At 36.8% G+C, this 22,198-nt stretch overlaps 1 protein-coding gene across 2 annotated transcripts in view; it reads left to right on the top strand.

The window, feature by feature from the left end:
- The window catches only part of LOC111157986 (glucoside xylosyltransferase 1), a 59,406-nt gene that overhangs the window by 24,455 nt on the left and 12,753 nt on the right, over window positions 1-22,198 (top strand). For both annotated transcript variants that reach the window (XM_022519761.1, XM_022519760.1), the window contains 3 exons: window positions 2,819-3,070; window positions 14,256-14,379; window positions 14,685-14,857. In XM_022519761.1, the coding sequence (XP_022375469.1) occupies window positions 2,819-3,070; window positions 14,256-14,379; window positions 14,685-14,857 (549 nt within the window). The remainder of the gene's footprint in view (window positions 1-2,818; window positions 3,071-14,255; window positions 14,380-14,684; window positions 14,858-22,198) is intronic.

Raw genomic sequence — 22,198 nt, 5'->3', positions numbered from 1 at the left:
ACCCAGCACTGTCCCTACCCCCCAGCAATCCTCAGTTTGTTTCCAGAGATTAAGAGTCTCTTATGGTTTGTGTCCCTCCCAATCCCATCTTGTTTCATTTTTTTCCTTCTCTACCCCCCACCAACCCTCCGCCCTGCCTCTCAAATTCCTCATATCAGAGAGATCATATGATAATTATCTTTCTCTGATTGACTTATTTTGCTCAGCATAATACCCTCTAGTTCCATCCATGTCCCTGCAAATGCAAGATTTCATTTCTTTTGATGGCTGCATAGTATTCCATTGTATATATATACCACATCTTCTTTATCCATTCATCTGTTGATGGACATCTAGGTTCTTTCCATAGTTTGGCTATTGTGGACATTGCTGCTATAAACATTCAGGTGCACGTGCCCCTTCAGATCACTACATTTGTATCTTTAGGATAAATAACCAGTAGTGTGATTGCTGGATCGTAGGGTAGCTCTATTTTAAACTTTTTGAGGAACCGCCATCTGTTTTCCAGAGTGGTTGCACCAGCTTGCATTCCCACCAACAGTTTAGGAGGGTTTCCCTCTCTCCGCATCCTCACCAGTATCTGTCATTTCCTGACTTCTTAATTTTAGCCATTCTGACTGCTGTGAGGTGGTATCTCCTTGTGGTTTTGGTTGGTATTCCCTGATGCTGAGTGATGTTGAGCACTTTTTCATGTGTCTGTTGGCCATCTGGATGTCCTCTTTGCAGAAATGTCTTCTGCACATTTCTTGATTGGATTATTTGTTCTGTGGGTGTTGAGTTTGATAAGTTCTTTATAAATTTTGGATACTAGCACTTTATCTGATATGTTATTTGTGAATATCTTCTCCCATTCTGTCAGTTGTCTTTTGGTTTTGTCGATTGTTTGCTGTGCAAAATCTTTTGATCTTGATGAAGTCCCAGTAGTTCATTTTTGCCCTTGCTTCCCTTGCCTTTGGCGATGTTTCTAGGAGGAAGTTGCTGTGCCTGAGGTCGAAGAGGTTGCTGTAAAACAAAATTTTTATGTTGAATCACTGTAGTATCACATTTAATAAATTGCCTTATTTTCTGCCGAGAATCTGTACTGAAGTTCTGGTATATAGGAATGAATGGAACAGATGGGTTTCTTCTTGTTTTCATAGAGCTTATTGTCTGATGTGGGAGGCAGGGATTAAACAAATACAATATGATGTTCAATAAACAAATGTATTACTGAAAAAATAATACATGGTGACAGAAGCCTAAGGTTACAACCATTTCTCTTTGATTTTGTTCTGCATTATTAACAAGTTTAATTGTTGATGTTGTGATATGAAATTTTCCAGATCATTTAGTGATATAATCTGTTAAATGCCTAAATCAAATTTGAAACACTAAACAAAAATACTTGAAACCTTTCAAATTGTCCTCTATTTCACTGCTAGTTCTGCATCTTTTTAACTAGATCTGAGTAAATTGGTGCTTTATTTTTCTAAGTGATAGTTGTTTTTTTTTTTTTTTTTAACTGAGTTTCTCTTCTTTGAAATAGATTGATGAAAACAACTAATGTAAGCTCTACCAACTCCTTCTTCCTCCAGAAGGGACCATAGAAAAAATGCTGATATGGCTATTACTTAATGTCTGACCTTATGTCTGATCTCCAGTTGGCAGTAGTTCCTAACAGTTAACAGTGTTTTCCAAGTCTGCTAACAATATAGTAATCTGTAAACACACATTGTTTCGTGGTACAGAAACAGCATGTTGATAAAAAAAAACAATTCCCCTTACTCTTCCAAAAGAGAGAAAGACATACAGACATAAACATATGTACCCTTTCACTGGGGTCTTTGAACAAGTGAATCTTCTCTACTCAGGCTCTGCAGTCAAACCACATTTTCCCCCCAGTTTGATATTAAATCAGCTGACGGGGGAATGGGGTGATTGCAGATTTATAGCTGCTCATTAAGGTGATGGCTTAACCTTAGCAGAAGGAGGAGGCAACAATTTTGAAAAGGAGAACAAGGAGCAAATGCTTCTCTTTATATTCTTAAACTCAAAAGATTTAGCTTAATCTAATAATTGAGTTCTACTGATATGCTGATACATGCAGTAAATTTAAATTTGCAGGAGTTGGATTCTAAATTTTGTGGGTACGACAGAAATAAAAAGTTTTCCTTAAAAATCCCTGTAGAAGACACATTTAGCATGTGTCAGAAGGTAGTAATGTAGCCAGTCCTTATTTTAAAACACATCTTGTCCTCACCCTTCCTAAGTATGTGCACATTTACTTTGATTTGTTGGAAGACAGTAAATAAGAAAATAAAACAGCATGGATTCCCGAGCTGGGTGGTCTGTATTCCAGTTTTGGCTCTATCATTTACTAGTTAAGACCAAATGACACAAAGATGCCAGCCATTAGTGTATGGGCCAAGGGAACAAATTCAGAAAGTCTTCATTTATATTGGTTTATTTCTGTATTTATTTTAGGAAATTAAGATTCAGGATATAAATTCAGCTAAGTTAATGTTATTTCCCATTATAAGAAACACTCTATCCCTGATCTTTGAGAATATTGCTTTTATTTTATTTATTTTTCTAATTGTTATTATTTAGTTGTTTGTCCTGATTTGTTTTTATAGCTTTTGTTCTCTGAAAGTTCATATAAAGATTAGCATTATATCTCTATATATACTATTATAAAAAATGAGAGATTTAGGAAAGATTACTTTAAAAAATTAATGTAAATTAGCTTATCTCGTAGGTATTTTATAATTAAAGCCTCTTATGTTTTATATTAAATAAATAGAATTATAATTAATGTTTCAAATATCTCTTCTAATAGTTAATCCTGAAAGAAGTTGACTCACTATTGTATGTCGACACTGATATCCTTTTTTTACGGCCTGTTGATGATATTTGGTCTTTACTAAAGAAATTTAATTCTACACAAATTGCCGCAATGGCACCAGAACATGAAGAGCCTCGGATAGGATGGTATAATCGCTTTGCCAGACATCCGTATTATGGAAAAACTGGAGTAAACTCTGGAGTTATGTTGATGAACATGACTAGAATGAGAAGAAAGTATTTCAAGGTAAGTCACTGATATAGGTAGCTGATTAACACTTCTCTACTTTCCTTCCACAAATTGTTCGGTTTCCAATTTAGTTTCGTTTTATTAAGAACTCAGTGAAACTACTCAGAATTTCCCACTTAGTTAGAATAATTGGAAAAAAGTATGTTTTTAATATTCTGTTTATTGGAGCATTATGGCAGATCAAGCCAGATGTCCTGATAATGAAGTAAAATAACAATGTATTAAGTAGCGAATGTCATCTTTCAAGATTGATACTCTAGGTCATAGTTGTCATTTTGTAGTTGTGCAACTGTAGAACATCTTGGGGTGAAACATAGATGTGAAGAGCTTAAGACTCTGGATCCTGTTGGCCAGGTTTAAGACTCTAGGACTTTGAGTAAGTTTTGAACATCTCTGGTGTTTAGTTTTCTCATCTGTGAGATGAGGATGGTAGATAACATCACTTACATCATAGAACTTTTATAACGATTAAATTAGAACAGTGACTAACACATTGTAAATGGGAACTGTTTGGGGCTATTTAAAAAAAAAAAAAATTCTTGAAGCACCTGGGTGGCCCAGTTGGTTAAGTGTCTGCCTTCAGCTTAGGTCACACTCTCAGAGTCTTGGGATCCAGCCCTGTGTTGGGCTCCCTGCTCAGAGGGAAGCCTGCTTCTCCCTTTCTCTCTGCCCCTCTCTCCTGCTGTGTGCTCTCTCCTTTTCTCCCTCTCTCAAATAAATAAAATCTTTAAAAAAAAAAATTCTTGCATGTTTTTTATCTCTCAAATTGTGGGGCCAGTGGAAGAATCAGGCTATCTAGATTCTCTGTGCATTCTGAACACAGGAGTATGTTGTATGGCTTACCAATTTTATGTTGATGAGTTTTATGTCATTGTAGTTTGTGGGCACTGGAGTCAAACTGTCTTTATGTTTAACCTTGTCACCTGTCCGTTTATTTAACCAATAGCCAGTTAACTTTAAATGTCAGTTCTGTCAACTGAAAAATAGATGATAAATGGACTTGGGTAGGTTATCAGTTTAAAGGAGATCCTTTTAAAATACTTAGCACATCTCTTCAACAGATGGTGCTGGGAAAGCTGGACCACTTTCTCACACTATACACACAAAAAATCTCAAAATACACTTGATCTTAGCCAAAAGGCCAAGAAGCGATAAAAATAATCTCAAAATAGATTAAAGATCTAAATGGGAGGCCTGAAAACATAACAATCGTAGAAGAGAGAACAGGTAGTAGTTTTTGACATCAGCTGTAGCAACATTTTTCTAGATAAGTCTCTCGAGGCAACGGAGACAAAAGCAAAAATAAACTATTGGGACTACATCAAAATAAAAAACCTTCTACACGGCAAAGGAAAATCATCAAAACTAAAAGCCTACTGAATGTGAGAAGATATTTGCAAATGACATATATAATAGTTAGTACCCAAAATATATAAAGAGCTTACAACACCCAAAAAGCAAATAATTGAAACAAAAAATGGGCAGAAGACATGAGAAGATAGTATTCCAAAGAAGACATCCAGATGGCAAACAGACACAGGAAAAGATGTTCAACATCACTCATTATCAGAGAAATGCAAATCAAAACTATAAAAATATGACTTCATACCTATCAATGGCTAAAATCAAAAACAACAAGAAACAAGTATTGGTGAGGATTTGGAGAAAAAGGAACCCTTGTCCAGTGTTGGTGGGAATGCAAACTCGTGTAGCCACTATGGAAAACAGTATGAGATGCCTCAAAAAAATTAAAAATAGAATTACAGTGTGATACAGTAACTTCACTATTGGGTATTTTCCCAAAAAAACAGAAAAACACTAATTCAGAAAGACACATGAACCCCTATGTTTATTGCAGCATTATTTATAAGAACCATAAAATTATGGAAGCAAGCAACCCAAGTGTCCACTGATAAATGAATGGATAAAGAAGATGTGGTAATATACCACATATACACATATATATACACATACATATGGTGGACTATTACTCAACCATAAAAAGGAATGAAATCTTGCCATTTTCAATAACATGGGTGAAGCCAGGTGAATGCTAAGTTAAATAAGTCAGAGAAAGACAAATACTGTATGATTTCATTCTTATATGGAATTTAAGGAAACAAGGGAACAAATAAAGAGACAAATGAAGAAACAGACTCTTGACTATAGAGAACAAACTGATGGTTACCAGAGGGTTTGTGGGTGCAGAAATGCATGGAATAGGTGATGGGGATTAAAGAGCACACTTAGGATGAGCACTGACTAATGTATAGAATTGTTGAATCACTATATTGAATACTTGAAACTAATATAACGTATGATTATTACATTGGAATTAAAATGAGAAATGAAAATAAAATGCTTAGTGCAGAGCATGGCATGTGGTAAGCACTTAAATGTTAGCTAAATACAGTGGCTTCTGAGATACCTATATAGACTTGCTGTTTATCCCTTTACATCTGGTTGGGGCTATATTAAACATTAAGGAGTATTATATCTTTGATGATATGAGAAAATATGTGTATGTGTACATATGCATATATATTTATCAGATATTTTTCTTAAGGCTTCTGGTAGCCCAGACTTCACACTGTTATTTATTACTCGTCTTGTGTATCTTATTTAAATCTTGGCCTCATTTAGAGTTGTTTCCTTGATTCATCTTTGGTGTAGGCAAAACAACTGCTCGTAGCCTTGCCCACACCTTGACGTTTCAGTGTTAGGACTGTTTGTACCCATCATTCTTAGTTTCTGTAGATCTAATAAGCCTAGTTTTTTTGTTGTTGTTTTAGCCTTCTCATTTTATGAACCTTTTTGGAATCTTGATTTTATTTCAGTTTTGTGTGCTTTTCAATTTTGAATGCTTTAATGAGGCTAGTGTAACCTGTGCTCTTGATTCACAACATTTCTTCAACTACCCAATTTGTTAATATAGCTTGAGTTTTAAAATTTCCATTACTGTCAAGTTGTACTAAATAAAACTGGCATAGTACCATGAATTCCTCCTATTCTGATTGTTAGCCTATGCACAGTAATATTATACCAGAAGATGGTGCTGTAAGATTACCTGCTAAGGGATAATATGACTTCTCAGTAACTCTTCATTTGAAATTCATAGAATTATGAGACGTTTACTGTTGCATAGAACCTTAGAGATAATGTAGTATAACACCATTATCTTTTAAACATTTCAGAATTATAACTCTGTAGTTCAAATCTGTGATTGTCTTTTACTTATTTAAATGTCACTCCTAAATACTGCAATGTTTTCTCCCCCTTCTTTTTTTTGTGTGTGTCATGGCATGTTCTAAAATCAACTAGAGCTGTAGATATGGGAGTTGAAATCATTTCTGAACTTTGAACTTTGTTTTCATCTGTGTGTAATTAGACTTAATGAAGAGGACTATGAGAGGCATGATTATATTATACATTAATTTAGTAGGTGCAGTTTTCTTCACACCTACTGTCCCTGTGTTCCAAACAATCCTGTTCTTGCCCAGTGGGAACAACACAGAATTTGCTTTATTTTCAAATATTACTATATTTATGATTGCTAAGATATTTCCATAAAATTTATTTTTGATTCCTTTTTTCGTATATATGTCTTTGTTTTTCCTGATTGTTTTCCAGACTGTATCTGTAGCAAACATTGCCCTGTTTTTTCCTACTAATTCTACAATTTTTGGCTCTAGTAATATAACTGATTACTTATAGTAACTTTCTAAACTGTTTCTTACACATCTTTGAATGTTGACGCATGGTTCTTACTGCATGAAAAGCTGTAAGACTACCAGTGGCCATATTGTAAATTCTTAATTTGCTTTTCTGTCACCCAGTCCCTATCATTCATGACTGTTTATTTCCAAACTGATATATTATAGTTGTATACATCACAAATTAAAATAGTAAAAATTCTACTTTTTTGTTGTTTCTCATTACGCTTGGTAGACAATGATAGAATAGTGGTTAAGCTGTTGCTTTGTATTTTGTGTTATGATTATATTTGCAGTGTTGAATCTCTATTAGGTGGGACGCCTGGGTGGCTTAGTGGATTAGGTTAAGCCTTTGCCTTCCGCTCAGGTCATGATCTCAGGGTCCTGGGATCGAGCCCCACTTCGGCTCTCTGCTTGGCAGGGAGCCTGCTCTCTTCCCCCCTCCCCCGGCCCCGTACTTGTGATCTCTGTCTGTCAAATAAATAAATAATAAAAGAAGAGTGAATCCCTATTAGGATATTTCTTAACCTTTTTCTATTAGGGAAAACCAAAGAATGTAAAGCATCTTTGAAAAAAATTTTTTTTGTTTATTTATTTAAAGATTTTATTTATTTATTTGACACAGAGGGAGAGAGGGAACACAAGCAGGAGAGTGGGAGAGGGAGAAGCAGGATCCCTGCTGAGATGGAAGCCGGATGCAGTTCTTGATCCCAGGACCCTGGGATCATGACCTGAGCTGAGGCAGTTGCTTAACCAGCAACTGAGCCACCCAGGTGCCCCTTGTTATTTATTTTTTAAATACACTTATTTTTTAAATACACTTAACGTGGGGCTCAAACCCACAACCCTGAGATCAAGAGTCACATGCTCTACTGACTAAGCCAGCCAGGCACCCCAAATAAGGCATCTTGAGAGTCCTTTTCTTGAATATTTGGTGTGTACTCTGTTTACATCCTGCTATATATTACTTTGTAATCTTTGTTTTCTCTACCTACTGAGGGCAGAATGTGTGTTTTGTACATCTTTGTATTGGGAATATTTAGGGTGGGGTATGACATAAGTAGCAACTTAATAGATAATTACTGGCAGAGGATAGATGGAAGTTTTAGAAACTGGGCCCTTAGTGAGTTACTTAAAAATATTGGAAAGAGATGGGGCACCTGGGTGGCTCAGTGGGTTAAAGCCTCTGCCTTCGGCTCAGGTCATGATCCCAGGGTCCTAGGATCGAGCCCTGCATCGGGCTCTCTGCTCTGTGGGGAGCCTGCTTCCTCCTCTCTCTCTGCCTGCCTCTCTGCCTACTTGTGATCTCTGTCTCTCAAATAAATAAATAAAATCTTTAAAAAAAAAAATTGGAAAGAGAACATTTCCATGTCCATGAAGTAGACATGGTGGTTATTTTTACATATTTGCAAAATGTATGTCATGAGGACTTTTACTCTATTATATATATAGTTTATGAGAACAGAGTATCGGGGCACCTGGGTGGCTCAGTGGGTTACAGCCTCTGCCTTCGGCTCAGGTCATGGTCCCAGGGTCCTGGGATCGAGCCCCACATCAGGCTCTCTGCTTGATGGGGAGCCTGCTTCCTCCTCTCTCTCTGCCTATCTCCTCTGCCTACTTGTAATCTCTGTCTGTCAAATAAATAAATAAAAATCTTAAAAAAAAAAAGAACAGAGTATCAATGAACATCTTACTAAAAAGGATAGAACTTTTCAGAGATTAGTGCAGTAACTGATCTTTGGAAACTGACGAGTTCCCAGTTTCTACACTGTTGGAACATGCTATGAATAGCTATCTATCAGTTTTATACTTATGTAAAGATAGACTCATAATGATAGTATTTTCAAAAGCATACATTATTCTAAAGTAAAATTAATTGACCTTAATATGTGCACATTTTGGTGGCAGGTTTGCTAAAATTAGTAAATTAGAGCTACACTTTCCTTTTTAAAAATTACAAAATGGGGGGGGGGCGCCTGGGTGGCTCAGTGGATTAAGCCGCTGCCTTCGGCTCAGGTCATGATCTCAGGGTCCTGGGATCGAGTCCCGCATCGGGCTCTCTGCTCAGCAGGGTGCCTGCTTCCCTCTCTCTCTCTCTCTCTCTGCCTGCCTCTCCATCTACTTGTGATCTCTCTCTGTCAAATAAAAAAAAAATAAAATAAAAAAATTACAAAATGGGGGCACCTTGCTGACTCAGTCAGAGGAGTATGTGACTTGATATTGGGGTTGTGAGTTCAAGCTCCACATTGGGTATAGAGTTTACTTAAATAAATGAATAAACTTAAAAAAAATTAAAGAATTGCAGAATGATACCAGGCTTATAAAAATTTAAATAATTCATTGTATGTAGAATAAAAGAGAAAAGTCTCCCCTTATATATACCACTCTTCTCAGTTTCATTTCTTTGCCCAAATGATATTACAAACTTTACTATATATTTTTCATACCCATTAGGAAAATGTTTTGAAACAGATGTACATGTACATAAGCACTTAAATATAAATTGTTTTATCATCTTCAGTTTGCTGTTTTTACTTAGTAAATATATAATTGACTGGTTTTTATGTCAGTACATAGTCTGTCACACTTTTAGTGTGTATATGAGATAGCAGAGAATGGATGATTTGGTTTTATTATTTGTGTGTACTAGTATGAGCATGTAGTTATATGGCTGGAATATATCATATTTTAACTTATACTTTCCTGACTATACTGTCAGTTTGGAAAAATTATATTTTCATTTATTTTTTATTTTTATTTTTTAAGATTTTATTTGTTTATTTGACAGGCAGAGATCACAAGTAGGCAGAGGCAGGCAGAGAGAGAGAAGGGGAAGCAGGCTCCCCGAGCAGAGAGCCTGATGTGGGGCTCAATCTCAGAACCCTGGGATCATGACCTGAGCTGAAGGCAGAGGCTTTTTAACCCACTGAGCCACCCAGGGGCCCCTATATTTTCATTTAATTTTTGGCCATTTGTTTTCTCTTTTGTGAATGGCTGTTTGCCCATACTCCTTGACCATTTCTCTACTTAAAAATTTTTTTTTCTATAACCTGAACTCTTTTCATATGTAATGACTCTTTTTTTAAAAAATTTTTATTTAAATTGAATTTAGTTAACATACAGTGTGTTATTAGTTTCAGAGGTAGAATTTCGTGATTCATCAGTTGCATTAACCCAGTGCTGATTACATCAAGTGCCTTCCTTATTGCCCATCACCCAGTTAACTCCATTCCCCCACCCTTCTCCCCTCCATCAACCCTCAGTTTGTTCCCTATAGTTAAGAGTCTCTTATGGTTTGTCTCCCTCTCTTTTTTATCTTACCCCCTCCCATATGTTCATCTGTTTTAAAATTTCATGTATAAGTGAAACCATACGGTATTTGTCTTTGACTTATTTCACTTAGCGTAATACACTCGCTCCATCGATGTCATTGCAAATGGCAAGATCTCACTATTTTTGATGGATGAGTACTATTCCCTCGTAGATGTATACCACATCTTCTTTATTCATTCATCTGTCGATGGACATCTGGACTCTTTCCATAGTTTGGCTATTGTGGACATTGCGGCTGTGAACGTTGGGGTGCAGGTGCCCCTTCAAATCACTTTTTGTATCCTTTGGGTAAATGCCTAGTAGTGCAATTACTGGATCGTAGGGTACTTCTATCTTTAACTTTTTGAGGAGCCTCCATACTGTTTTCCAGAGTGGCTGCACCAGCTTGCATTCCCACCAGTTTGCGTTCTGCATTAGTACAAGAGGGTTCCCCTTTCTTCACAAACTTGCCAACACCTGTTGTTTCCTGAGTTGTTAATTTTAGCCATTCTGACGGGTATGAGGTGTTGGTATCTCATTGTGGTTTTGATGTGTATTTCCCTGATGTCAAGAGATGTTGAACATCTCGTGGCCATTTGTACGTCGTCTTTGGAGAAATGTCTGTACATGTCTTCTGCCCATTTCTGGACTGGATTATTTGTTTTTTTGGGTGTTGAGTTTGGTAATTTCTTTATGAGATTTTGGATACAAGTCCTGTATCTGACATGTCATTTGTGAATATCTTTTCCCATTCTGTAGGTTGCCTTTTAAAGGTTTTGTTGATTGTTTGCTTTGTTGTGCAGAAGCTTTTTATCCTGATGTAGTCCCAATGGTTCATTTTTGCTTTTGTTTCCCTTGCCTCTGGAGACATGCCTCGTAGGAAGTTATGGCAGCTGAGGTCGAAGAGGTTGTTGCCTGTGTTCTCCTCTAGGGCTTTGATGGGTTCCTGTCTCACATTTAGGTCTTTCATCCATTTTGAATTTATTTTTCTGTATGGTGTAAGAAAGTGGTCCAGTTTCATTCTTCTGCTTGTGGCTGTCCAGTGTTCCCAACACCATTTGTTGAAGAGACTGTCTTGTTTCCATTGGACATTCTTTCCTGCTTTGTCAAAGATTAGTTGGCCGTAGAGTTGAGGGTCCATTTCTGGGTTCTCTATTCTGTTCCATTGATCTATGCGTCTATATTTTGTGCCGGTACCATACTGTATTGGTGACTTTAGCTTTGTCATATAGCTTGAAGTCTGGAATGGTGATGCCTGCAGCTTTGATTTTCTTTTTCAACATTTGGCTACTTGGGGTCTTTTGTGGTTCCATAAAAATTTTAGGACTGTTTGTTCTAGCTCTGAAAATGCTGGTGGTATTTTGATAGGGATGGCATTAAATGATTGCTTTGGGCCGTATAGACATTTAAACAGTGCTCGTTCTCCCAGTGCATGAGCTTGGAACATGTTTCCATTTCTTTGTGTTTTCCTTTGTGTCATCCATCCCTCCCTCCTCCTTCCTTCCTTCCTTCCTTCGTGTCCTTCCTCAGTTCCTTCCTTCCTTCCTTCCTCTCTCTCTGTTTCTCTTTTTTCTTTCTTTCTTCTTTCTGTCCTTCCTCAGTTCGTTCGTTCATTCGTTCCTTCCTTCCTTTCAGAATTTTTACTTATTTATTTGACAGAGAGAACAAAGCAGGCAGAGTAGCCAAGAGAGGCAGAGGGAGAAGCTGACTCTCTGCCAAGCAAGGAGCCCCATGCAGGGCTTGATCCCAGGACCCCAGGATCATGATCTGAGCCGAAGGCAGTTGCTTAACCAACTGAGCCACCTAGGAGCCCCCCTAAACTTCTTTCATCAGTGTCCTGTAGTTTTCAGATACAGATCTTTTATCTCTTTGGTTAGGTTTATGCCTAGGTATCTTACTGGTTTTGGTGCAATTGCAAATGGGGTTCATTCTTTGATTTCTCTCTCTGCTGCTTCATTATTGGTGTATAGAAATGCAACAGACGTCTGTGCATTGATACTATAACCTGCAACTTTGCTGACTTCCTGTATCAGTTCTAGCAGTTTTTTTGCTTGTCTTTTGGGTTTTCTCTATAGAGTATCATGTCGTCTGTGAAGAGTGAAAGTTTGACGTCTTTTATAATGCTTCTTTTCTAAATTCATTTCTTACCATATTTCATTGGTTCTCTTGGATATTTTAGGTTATATAATTAGCATTTAATGCTAGTGTTATTGCTTCTCATCCAAAATTTTTGTAGTAGGACTTTTTCTTTAACATCTAAGTGTTATTTCACCCCTTTGATTTTTTTTTTCCCTAAGACTGCACTAGACCTTGTAATTTGACCCTTTGTTGATTTTCTTTTTTTTATTAATTATTTTTATTAACATATAATGTATTATTTGCCCCAGGGGTATAGGTCTGTGAATCTTCGGCTTACACATTTCACAGCACTCACCATATCACATACTCTCCCCAATGTTCATAATGATTTTTTTCTTTGAATATGTACGTTTATGTATATATTTTATATTTATATTTATTATATTTGAATGGAAAAAATTCAATGAAGATTTGAACGTGGCATGGTACGAGAGGTCCACCAGCCCTGTCTATTGAATGTGTTGGTAGTCTTTGTCCTTGTACAATTCAGAGTTCCCTTTTCAGATGCTAAGAATATTTAGTTAACATGCTAAATGACTTATTTCAGAGTTGTCCTTTCCATAAAGTATCTTCTTATTATTTCCTTAAGTAAAACTTCCTTCAGTTATTTTCCAGAGTGTTTTGGTGTTCTGAGAAACTTCACACAAGAGTAATACAATTATAGCAGATAATATTTAGTTTAAATATATAGCTTTTTCCCCTTTGGAATTCTCTCTTTTCTTAAAAGATAGATTGTTTATATTCCCATTGTGTTTATTATGTATCCTAGAATAGCATATAACAGTGTCTTTCAGACTGTGTATGAAGGATCAATTTTGTTTTTTAAATTTAGTTTTTCATGAGGCAATGCTTTTGTAAAAATGATATGTTACTAGAAAAATATTAGATTAAATAGACATGACATTCTGTTGAGTTGCTGTAAAGGTTTCTAAATGTTATTCTTAATTTCTGTACTTAACATTGTGAAGGATTTTATTTTATTTTATTTTATTTTTTTAAAGATTTTATTTATTTATTTGACAGAGATCACAAGTAGGCAGAGAGGCAGGCAGAGCGAGAGAGGGAGAGAAGCAGACCTCCTGCTGAGCAGAGAGCCGGATGCAGGGCTTGATCCCAGGATCCTGGGATCATGACCTCAGCCGAAAGCAGTGGCTTTAACCCACTGAGCCACCCAGGCGCCCCATTGTGAAGGGTTTTAAAAATTCACTGTGCACACTGAAAACTGTGTGTTGAGGAATATTGGGTTAAGTCTGAAGAGTTTAAGAGTCAAATTAATTGGAAAGGCTTAGTATTCAGCTCCACTGCTTCTCACCCACATTCACAAGATTTAGACCCTCTTTCAACTTGGTTGTTTCCTTGGGTATTTGATTTTGTGTCTTAAAATAATGAACTTTGAGCAACTTTATAGAGGCTGAAAAGGCACCTGATGAAATGCATAATCTGTTTTTGATTTATTGGTTTCAAATTGATCTCTTTGAAATGTCAGTTATGAAAGATTGGCAACTCAGTCTAAGAGTGATAGTGATCCTGGTAACAATGATAGCTAACACTGAGATATGTCATGTGCCAAGTACTGTCCAAGTACTTTGTATGTTAACAGGTTGAATCCACAATAACTGTGATATAGACCTAGATACTTTGTCTAGACATATGACATAGGCACTAAAACAATCTGATCTGCGTTTTAGGATGAGATCATGGTCATAGTACTTAAAACTATCATCTACAAAGTACTTAAAACTATCACCTAGTTTTTCTTTCCCAGTCTTTCCTGACTTTTATTAGTTTTATTACTTCTACATCCAGCTTCAGATACCTTCTTTTATTATCTTTCCTACTCCTAAATGGACAGTCCTACTCACATTTAGGTTTACGTTAGAGTCACTTGGTTTTATAACAGAAGAAGTTTGCATTTCTTCTTGTTGCTCTGTGATACTGAGGGAAGAATGGGGAACTGCCATTGTGCTGCCATATTAAACAAGGAAGCCTGAGGATCTTCTTAATGTATTTACCAACAGAATGACATGACAACTGTACGGCTGCGATGGGGAGATATACTTATGCCATTGCTTAAAAAATACAAACTTAACATCACATGGGGGGATCAAGATCTGTTGAATATCATCTTTTTTCATAATCCAGGTAATCATTTAAATTTCTTTAATTCTTCGCATTTGTAAAAAATCATAGGTATTATTTAGTAAATAAAGAAACACATTTATTTAATTTTGGCTTATATTTGTGATTATCACTATGTTTAAGACAGAGTAGAACTTTTTAAAAAAACTTTTCTTAATATTGTTTTTGTAGGAAAGGATCTAAATTTTAAACATTTTTCACTATTTTAAATCTTCTCCTGTAAGAGCTGTGTGTTTAAAATTTTTGCAAAATGTTAATTCTGTGGAATTAGGGTTATTTGCTTCATTGTTTTATTTTTCTTTACATAGAAAGCCTTTTTGTTTTTCCGTGTCAATGGAATTATCGACCAGATCATTGTATATATGGAAGCAATTGCCAGGAAGCAGAAGAAGAAGGAATCTTTATTCTTCATGGGAACAGAGGTGTTTACCACGATGATAAACAACCAGCATTTAGAGCCATTTATGAAGCACTGAGAAATGTAAGAATGTGTTTTTTTCTTTTTTTAACTGTCTGTGTTGAAATTCTTACAAACTTAAGAGTATTTGCAAGAATATACAAAGAATTTCCATATCCTTTACTCATGTTCATTAGTTATTAACATTTTACCTCATTTGGTTTATCATCAGTTCTCTTTCAGTATAGATAACGTTTTGTTCTCAACCATCTGAATGTAAGTTGCACACATCATGCTCTTTTACTCCTTGAAGATTTTAATGTTTTCAGTAAGAACAGGTGTGTTCTCTTATTAACCACAGTACAGGTATCAACTCAGGAAATTTCATATTGATACAGTACTTTGATGTATATTCTCTTTTGATATAGAACAGTTTCTCAGTTTTTGTCTTTTATGACATTGGCATTTTTGGAGAATAGAGCCTCTTTATCTTTTTTCTTACTAGAATATTCTTCATATTCGCCTGTCTGCTATTTCCTTATGATTAGGTTCAGAGTATTCCCTCCTGGTCAGAATACTGTGTAAGCCCTGTGAGCTTCTCAGGGTATCACATTCATAGTCACCTTTGTCTACCTGCCTTTCATGGGCGATGCTGCTTTTGATCACTCACAAAAAATGTTGTTCAGTTTCTCCACTATATAGTTGTTTTTCCTCTTATGAGCAGTCTGTGGGGAGACTCTTTAAAATCCTATAAATATCCTCCTCTTCAGAATTTCTGTGCTACATTTAGCATCCATTGTTGATTCTTGTTTAAACCAGTCTTTACTATGGTAGTTGCAAATTGATGATTGTCCAGGCCTGGTTGTCCTTCTCTGTACAGTTTTGGCACTTAGCATTCTCCTGTAAGGAAGAGCCATCCCCTTTTGCCGATTTATTGACCAGTACATTATTAGTAAGAAATCATTGATAGGTATTTTTTTCTTGATGATTTATAATGCATTATTTGTGTTGATGCTTAAGTTGTTTCCAGTTTGGCCATTGGAGTCCCTTTTGCCAAACTCGTGTGCCCATCTGACATATTCCCTTCACTACTTTGGGTACCTCCTCATTATCTTTTTCAAAAAATATGCTAGGCTCAACTTGTTTTACCTTCCCTGTCCTACCCTGAAATTACCTATCTGTCATAGGAGCTCTGGTTTCTTTTAGAGGGCTCAGGGTGCTGGGCATGCTTATTGCTGTAAGATTGTCTTCACTTCTGAGCCCTTCAGTGACAGAGCTAGGAAATATAAATACACAGTACACACACAAGTTATACACACAATCATGTAGTTACACTGATGCCTCCAGTTCTGTTTCCCCAGAGCTCTTCCTGCTTTCTCTTACTCTGTTTTCATGTTTTATCGCCTTCCGCATTTAGAATCCTGACTCATAAAATGAAACACTTCCTCATTTGTGTAATCCTCCAGTACATTTAAAATAATTTCAGAAATGGTCTAGTCTTTGCTAAAAACCAACCTACTAAGAAAAGTTAAGGATTTGTTCCCATTATCTACCTGCCCCTTCCCCCCTCACCATGAGGGCATGTACTACTTCAGTATTGTGTTCAGCAGTTACTTGGATTAGTTTTTTTATCCTGCTTCTCAGTGTGGTTATTTTATTAATTTGGAATACAGTTGGGTTTGTTTGTTTCAGTATGCTTTCAGTTTTAAGGTTTTATTCTCTCCATCTTTATTGGTTCAACTTTAATTTGATAGGGTAAATGTTAGTATATTTCAAAAACTGAAAACTACTCAGGGGTATCACTTTTTATTCACCCTTTCCACCCCAAATACCCTACACCATAGGTTACTGATTTCATTGTTTTCTAATTGATCCTTCCTGTAGAGATGACAGAGATACGTATATTTTGTAACCACCTTTTCTTACACAAAGGTAGCATATTGTTTATATTATTTACTCTTTTTTATTTTTTTCACTTAAAATAGTCCAGAAATTCATGGATTTAAAATCACTTCCTCTTTGGTTTTTTAATTTTAATTCCAGTGTAGTTACCATACAGTGTTATATTAGTTTCAGGTTACAATATAGTGATTCAGGGGCGCCTGGGTGGCTCAGTGGGTTAAAGCCTCTGCCTTCGGCTCAGGTCATGATCTCAGGGTCCTGGGATTGAGCCCTTACATCAGGCTCTCTGCTCAGCAGGAGGCCTGCTTCTCTTCCTCTCTCTCTCTGCCTGCCTCTCTGCCTACTTGTGATCTCTGTCTGTCAAATAAATAAATAAAATCTTTAAAACAAAAAAACAAACAAAAAAAAACAATATAGTGATTCAACAATTCCATACATCACCCCGTGCTCATCATGGCAAGTGTATTCCTTAATCTCCATAGCTTGCTTCATCCATTCCCCCTCCCCTTCTTTATTTTTCTTTTTTTTAAAAACAGCTATATCTGTACTGCATTTTGTGTATATACCAGAGTTTATTCAAGCAGTCGCTAAGTTTGAACATTTTGGTAGTTTCCAAAATTGTGAACTGTGAATTCTAAATAACGCAGCAGTGCATAACCTTGCCATATGTATATTTGTATTGATGGGATGTATCTTTAGGGTAAGTTGCTGCAAGTGGAATTACGGATTGAAGATACTGCCGATTTCCCCTACAGAGGGATTGTTTGAATTCCTGCCCACAATTTATGAGGAGGCCTATTCCCCAATAGCCTCATCAATCGAGTGTATTTTCAAGCTTTTAAAATTTAGCCATTCTGATAACTGAGAAATGGAATCTTAGTTTAGTTTTTGTTTGTTTAAGATTTTATTTATTTATTTGACAGAGACAGACACATCAAGAGTGGGAATACAAGCAGGGGGAGTGGGAGAGAGAAAAGCAGGCCTCCTGCTGAGCAGAGCCCCATTCAGGGCTCGATCCCAGGACCCTGGGATCATGACCTGAGCCGAAGGCAGACACCCAATGACTGAGCCACCCAGGCGCCCCTCGGTTTTTTGTTTTTCGTTTTTCGTTTTTTTAGTTTAGTTTTAATTTGCCTTTCTCTTATAAATTAAGTGAACATCATTTTATATATTTAATATCTTTTTTTTGGTGAATTTTCTTTCAAATCTTGTACCTATCCTGTAGGTTTTTAAAAATGATTTTATTGATATATAATTTATATCTCACAAAGTTCACTCATTTAAAGTATATAATTTAGTGGATTTTAACGTATTTTAAGAGTTGTGCAACCATCACTGTGAGAGAGTTTTTTTGGTCTTTACTTCCTCTCTTTGTATAATGTGGATATTAGTCCTTTATTTGTGATATCTGCTGGAAGGGTTTTCTCCTAGTTCTACTTTGTTTATAGCATTTTTTGCCATTAAGAATTTGTTTTTTAAAAATTTTATGTAATCAGGTTTTTAAAAAAGCTTTAAGAAAAACAATTAGAAAGCCTTTTTTTTTTTTTTTTTTTTTTTAGAGATTTTATTTATTTGAGAGAGTGAGAGAGCAAACACATGAGATTGGGGAGGGGGAGCTGGAGAAGCAGGCTCTGCACCGAGCATGGAGTCCGCTCTGCAGGGCTGGATCCGAGGACCCTGGGATCATGACCTGAGCTGAAGGCAGATGCTTAACCGACTGAGCCACCCATGTGCCCCATAGAAAGCCTTTTTCTTCCTATACTCAGCATATAGAAACATTCACCTACATACATACTGTGTGATCTGTTACATGTAGCCTTCTGCTCTGTTTGGAATTTACTCTTTTGTATTGGGTGAGGAATGGATCTTTTTCCAAATGGCTATCTTCTCTCAACACTCATCTGTCTATTTATTTATTTATTTATTGTCTTCTTCTTTCTCATTCCTTTCTTTTTCTTTTCAAATTTTTAAATTTAAATTCTAGTTAGTTAACATACAGTGCAGTACTAGTTTCCAGAGTAGAATTCAGTGACTCATCACTTACATACAACACCCAGTGCTCATCATAACAAGTGCCCTCTTAATACCCATTGCCATCTAGTCCCTCTCCGACCACCTTCCTCTATCAACCCTCAGTTTGTTCCCTATAGTTAAGAGTCTCTTATGGTTTGTCTCCCTCTCTTTTTTATCTTACCCCCTCCCATATGTTCATCTGTTTTAAAATTTCATGTATAAGTGAAACCATACGGTATTTGTCTTTGACTTATTTCACTTAGCGTAATACACTCGCTCCATCGATGTCATTGCAAATGGCAAGATCTCACTATTTTTGATGGATGAGTACTATTCCCTCGTAGATGTATACCACATCTTCTTTATTCATTCATCTGTCGATGGACATCTGGACTCTTTCCATAGTTTGGCTATTGTGGACATTGCGGCTGTGAACGTTGGGGTGCAGGTGCCCCTTCAAATCACTTTTTGTATCCTTTGGGTAAATGCCTAGTAGTGCAATTACTGGATCGTAGGGTACTTCTATCTTTAACTTTTTGAGGAGCCTCCATACTGTTTTCCAGAGTGGCTGCACCAGCTTGCATTCCCACCAGTTTGCGTTCTGCATTAGTACAAGAGGGTTCCCCTTTCTTCACAAACTTGCCAACACCTGTTGTTTCCTGAGTTGTTAATTTTAGCCATTCTGACGGGTATGAGGTGTTGGTATCTCATTGTGGTTTTGATGTGTATTTCCCTGATGTCAAGAGATGTTGAACATCTCGTGGCCATTTGTACGTCGTCTTTGGAGAAATGTCTGTACATGTCTTCTGCCCATTTCTGGACTGGATTATTTGTTTTTTTGGGTGTTGAGTTTGGTAATTTCTTTATGAGATTTTGGATACAAGTCCTGTATCTGACATGTCATTTGTGAATATCTTTTCCCATTCTGTAGGTTGCCTTTTAAAGGTTTTGTTGATTGTTTGCTTTGTTGTGCAGAAGCTTTTTATCCTGATGTAGTCCCAATGGTTCATTTTTGCTTTTGTTTCCCTTGCCTCTGGAGACATGCCTCGTAGGAAGTTATGGCAGCTGAGGTCGAAGAGGTTGTTGCCTGTGTTCTCCTCTAGGGCTTTGATGGGTTCCTGTCTCACATTTAGGTCTTTCATCCATTTTGAATTTATTTTTCTGTATGGTGTAAGAAAGTGGTCCAGTTTCATTCTTCTGCTTGTGGCTGTCCAGTGTTCCCAACACCATTTGTTGAAGAGACTGTCTTGTTTCCATTGGACATTCTTTCCTGCTTTGTCAAAGATTAGTTGGCCGTAGAGTTGAGGGTCCATTTCTGGGTTCTCTATTCTGTTCCATTGATCTATGCGTCTATATTTTGTGCCGGTACCATACTGTATTGGTGACTTTAGCTTTGTCATATAGCTTGAAGTCTGGAATGGTGATGCCTGCAGCTTTGATTTTCTTTTTCAACATTTGGCTACTTGGGGTCTTTTGTGGTTCCATAAAAATTTTAGGACTGTTTGTTCTAGCTCTGAAAATGCTGGTGGTATTTTGATAGGGATGGCATTAAATGATTGCTTTGGGCCGTATAGACATTTAAACAGTGCTCGTTCTTCCAGCGCATGAGCTTGGAACATGTTTCCATTTCTTTGTGTCTTCCTCAGTTTCTTTCATTAGTGTCCTATAGTTCTCAGATATAGATCTTTTATCTCTTTGGTTAGGTTTATTCCTTGGTGCAATTATAAATGAGATTGATTCCTTGATTTCTCTTTCTGCTGCTTCATTATTGGTGTATAGAAATGCAACAGACTTCTGGGCATTGATTTTATATCCTACAACTTTTCTGACTTCGTATTATCAATTCCGGCATTTGCATCATGTCATCTGCAAATAGTGGAAATTTGACTTCTTCCTTGATGATTCGGATGCCTCTTGTTTCTTTTTGTTGTCTGATTGCTGAGGCTCAGAATTCCATTACTAATGTTAAAGAGTAATGGTGAAAGCCGACATCCCTGTCTTGTTCCTGATCAAAACTTTCAGTTTTTTCCCACTGAAGATGATATTAGCTTTGGGTCTTTTGTGGATAGCTGTTATGATGTTGAAGTATGTTCCATCTTTACCTACTTTGTTGAGGGTTTTTTGGTTGTTGTTGTTTTTTTAGTGAGTTTATTTATTTATTTATTTTAGAGATAGAGAGTGAGAGTGGGGAGAGGAGCAGAGGGAGAAGGACAAGTGGATTCTGTGCCCAACACAGGGCTTGATCTTACAATCCTGAGATCATGACCTCAGCTGAAATCGAGTTGGACACCCAACTGACTGAGCCAGGTGCCCTAGGCATTTTTTTACCAAGAATGGATGCTATATTTTATCAAATACTTTTTCTGTATCTGTTCAGATGGTCATATGGTTCTTATCCTTTCTTTTATTAATGTGGTGTATCATATTCATTGATTTGCAAATATTGAATGACCCCTGTAGCCCAGGAATAAATCCCACTTGATTGTGGTGAATGATTTTTTTTTTTTTTTTTAAGATTTTGTTTATTAGAGAGAGAACGTGAGCGAGGGAGAGGGACAAGCAGACTCCCCCACTGAGCAGTGAGCCTGATGCAGTACTTGGTCCTAGGCCTCCAGGATCATGACCTGAGCTGAAGGCAGCTGCTTAACTGACTGAGCCCCCTGGGTGCCCAAATAATTCTTTTATTTATTTATTTATTTATTTAAGATTATTTATTTATTTATTTGACAGAAAGAGATCACAAGCAGGCATAGAGAGAGGGGGAAGCAGGCTCCCCGCCGAGCAGAGAGCCCGATGCGGGGCTCGATCCCAGGACACTGAGATCATGACCCGAGCCGAAGGCAGCGGCTTAATCCACTGAGCCACCCAGGAGCCCCCAAATGATTCTTTTAATGTACTGTTGGATTTGATTTGCTAGTATCTTGTTCAGAATTTTTCCACCCATGTTTATCAGGGATATTGGCCTGTAATTCTTCCTTTTGGTGGGGTCTTTGCCTGGTTTTTGGAATCAAGGTCATGCTAGCCTTGTAGAAGGAGTTTGGAAGTTTTCCTTCCATTTCTGTTTTTTGGAACAATTTGAGAATACGTTTTAATTTTTCTTTAAATGTTTGATAGAATTGGGAAGACTTCTGGCCCTGAACTTTTGTTTTGAGATTTTTGGCAACTGATTCAATTTCTTTGCCTGGTTATGGGTCTGTTCAAATTTTCCATTTCTTCTTGTCTCAGTTTTGGTAGTTTGTGTGTGCTTCTAAGAGTTTATCCATTTCTTTCAGATTGCCCAGTTTGTTGACATATGATTTTTTGTAATATTTTCTTGTGACTGTTTTTATTTCTGTGGTCTTGGTTGTGATCTCTCCTTTTTCATGATTTTATTTATTTGGGTTGTTTCTCTTTTTGATAAGTCTGGCTAGGTATTTTTCAGTTTTATTAATTCTTTCCAAGAACCAGCTCTTAGTTTCATTCATCTGTTTCTATATTATTTATTTCTGCTCTAATCTTTATTAATAATTT

Source organism: Enhydra lutris, unplaced genomic scaffold (genome assembly GCF_002288905.1).
Source record: "Enhydra lutris kenyoni isolate GAN:26980312 unplaced genomic scaffold, ASM228890v2 scaffoldscaffold56, whole genome shotgun sequence".
Lineage (NCBI taxonomy): Eukaryota > Metazoa > Chordata > Mammalia > Carnivora > Mustelidae > Enhydra > Enhydra lutris.
Note: the sequence above shows the minus strand (reverse complement) of the source record. Positions and strands in the feature narration are given on the sequence as shown.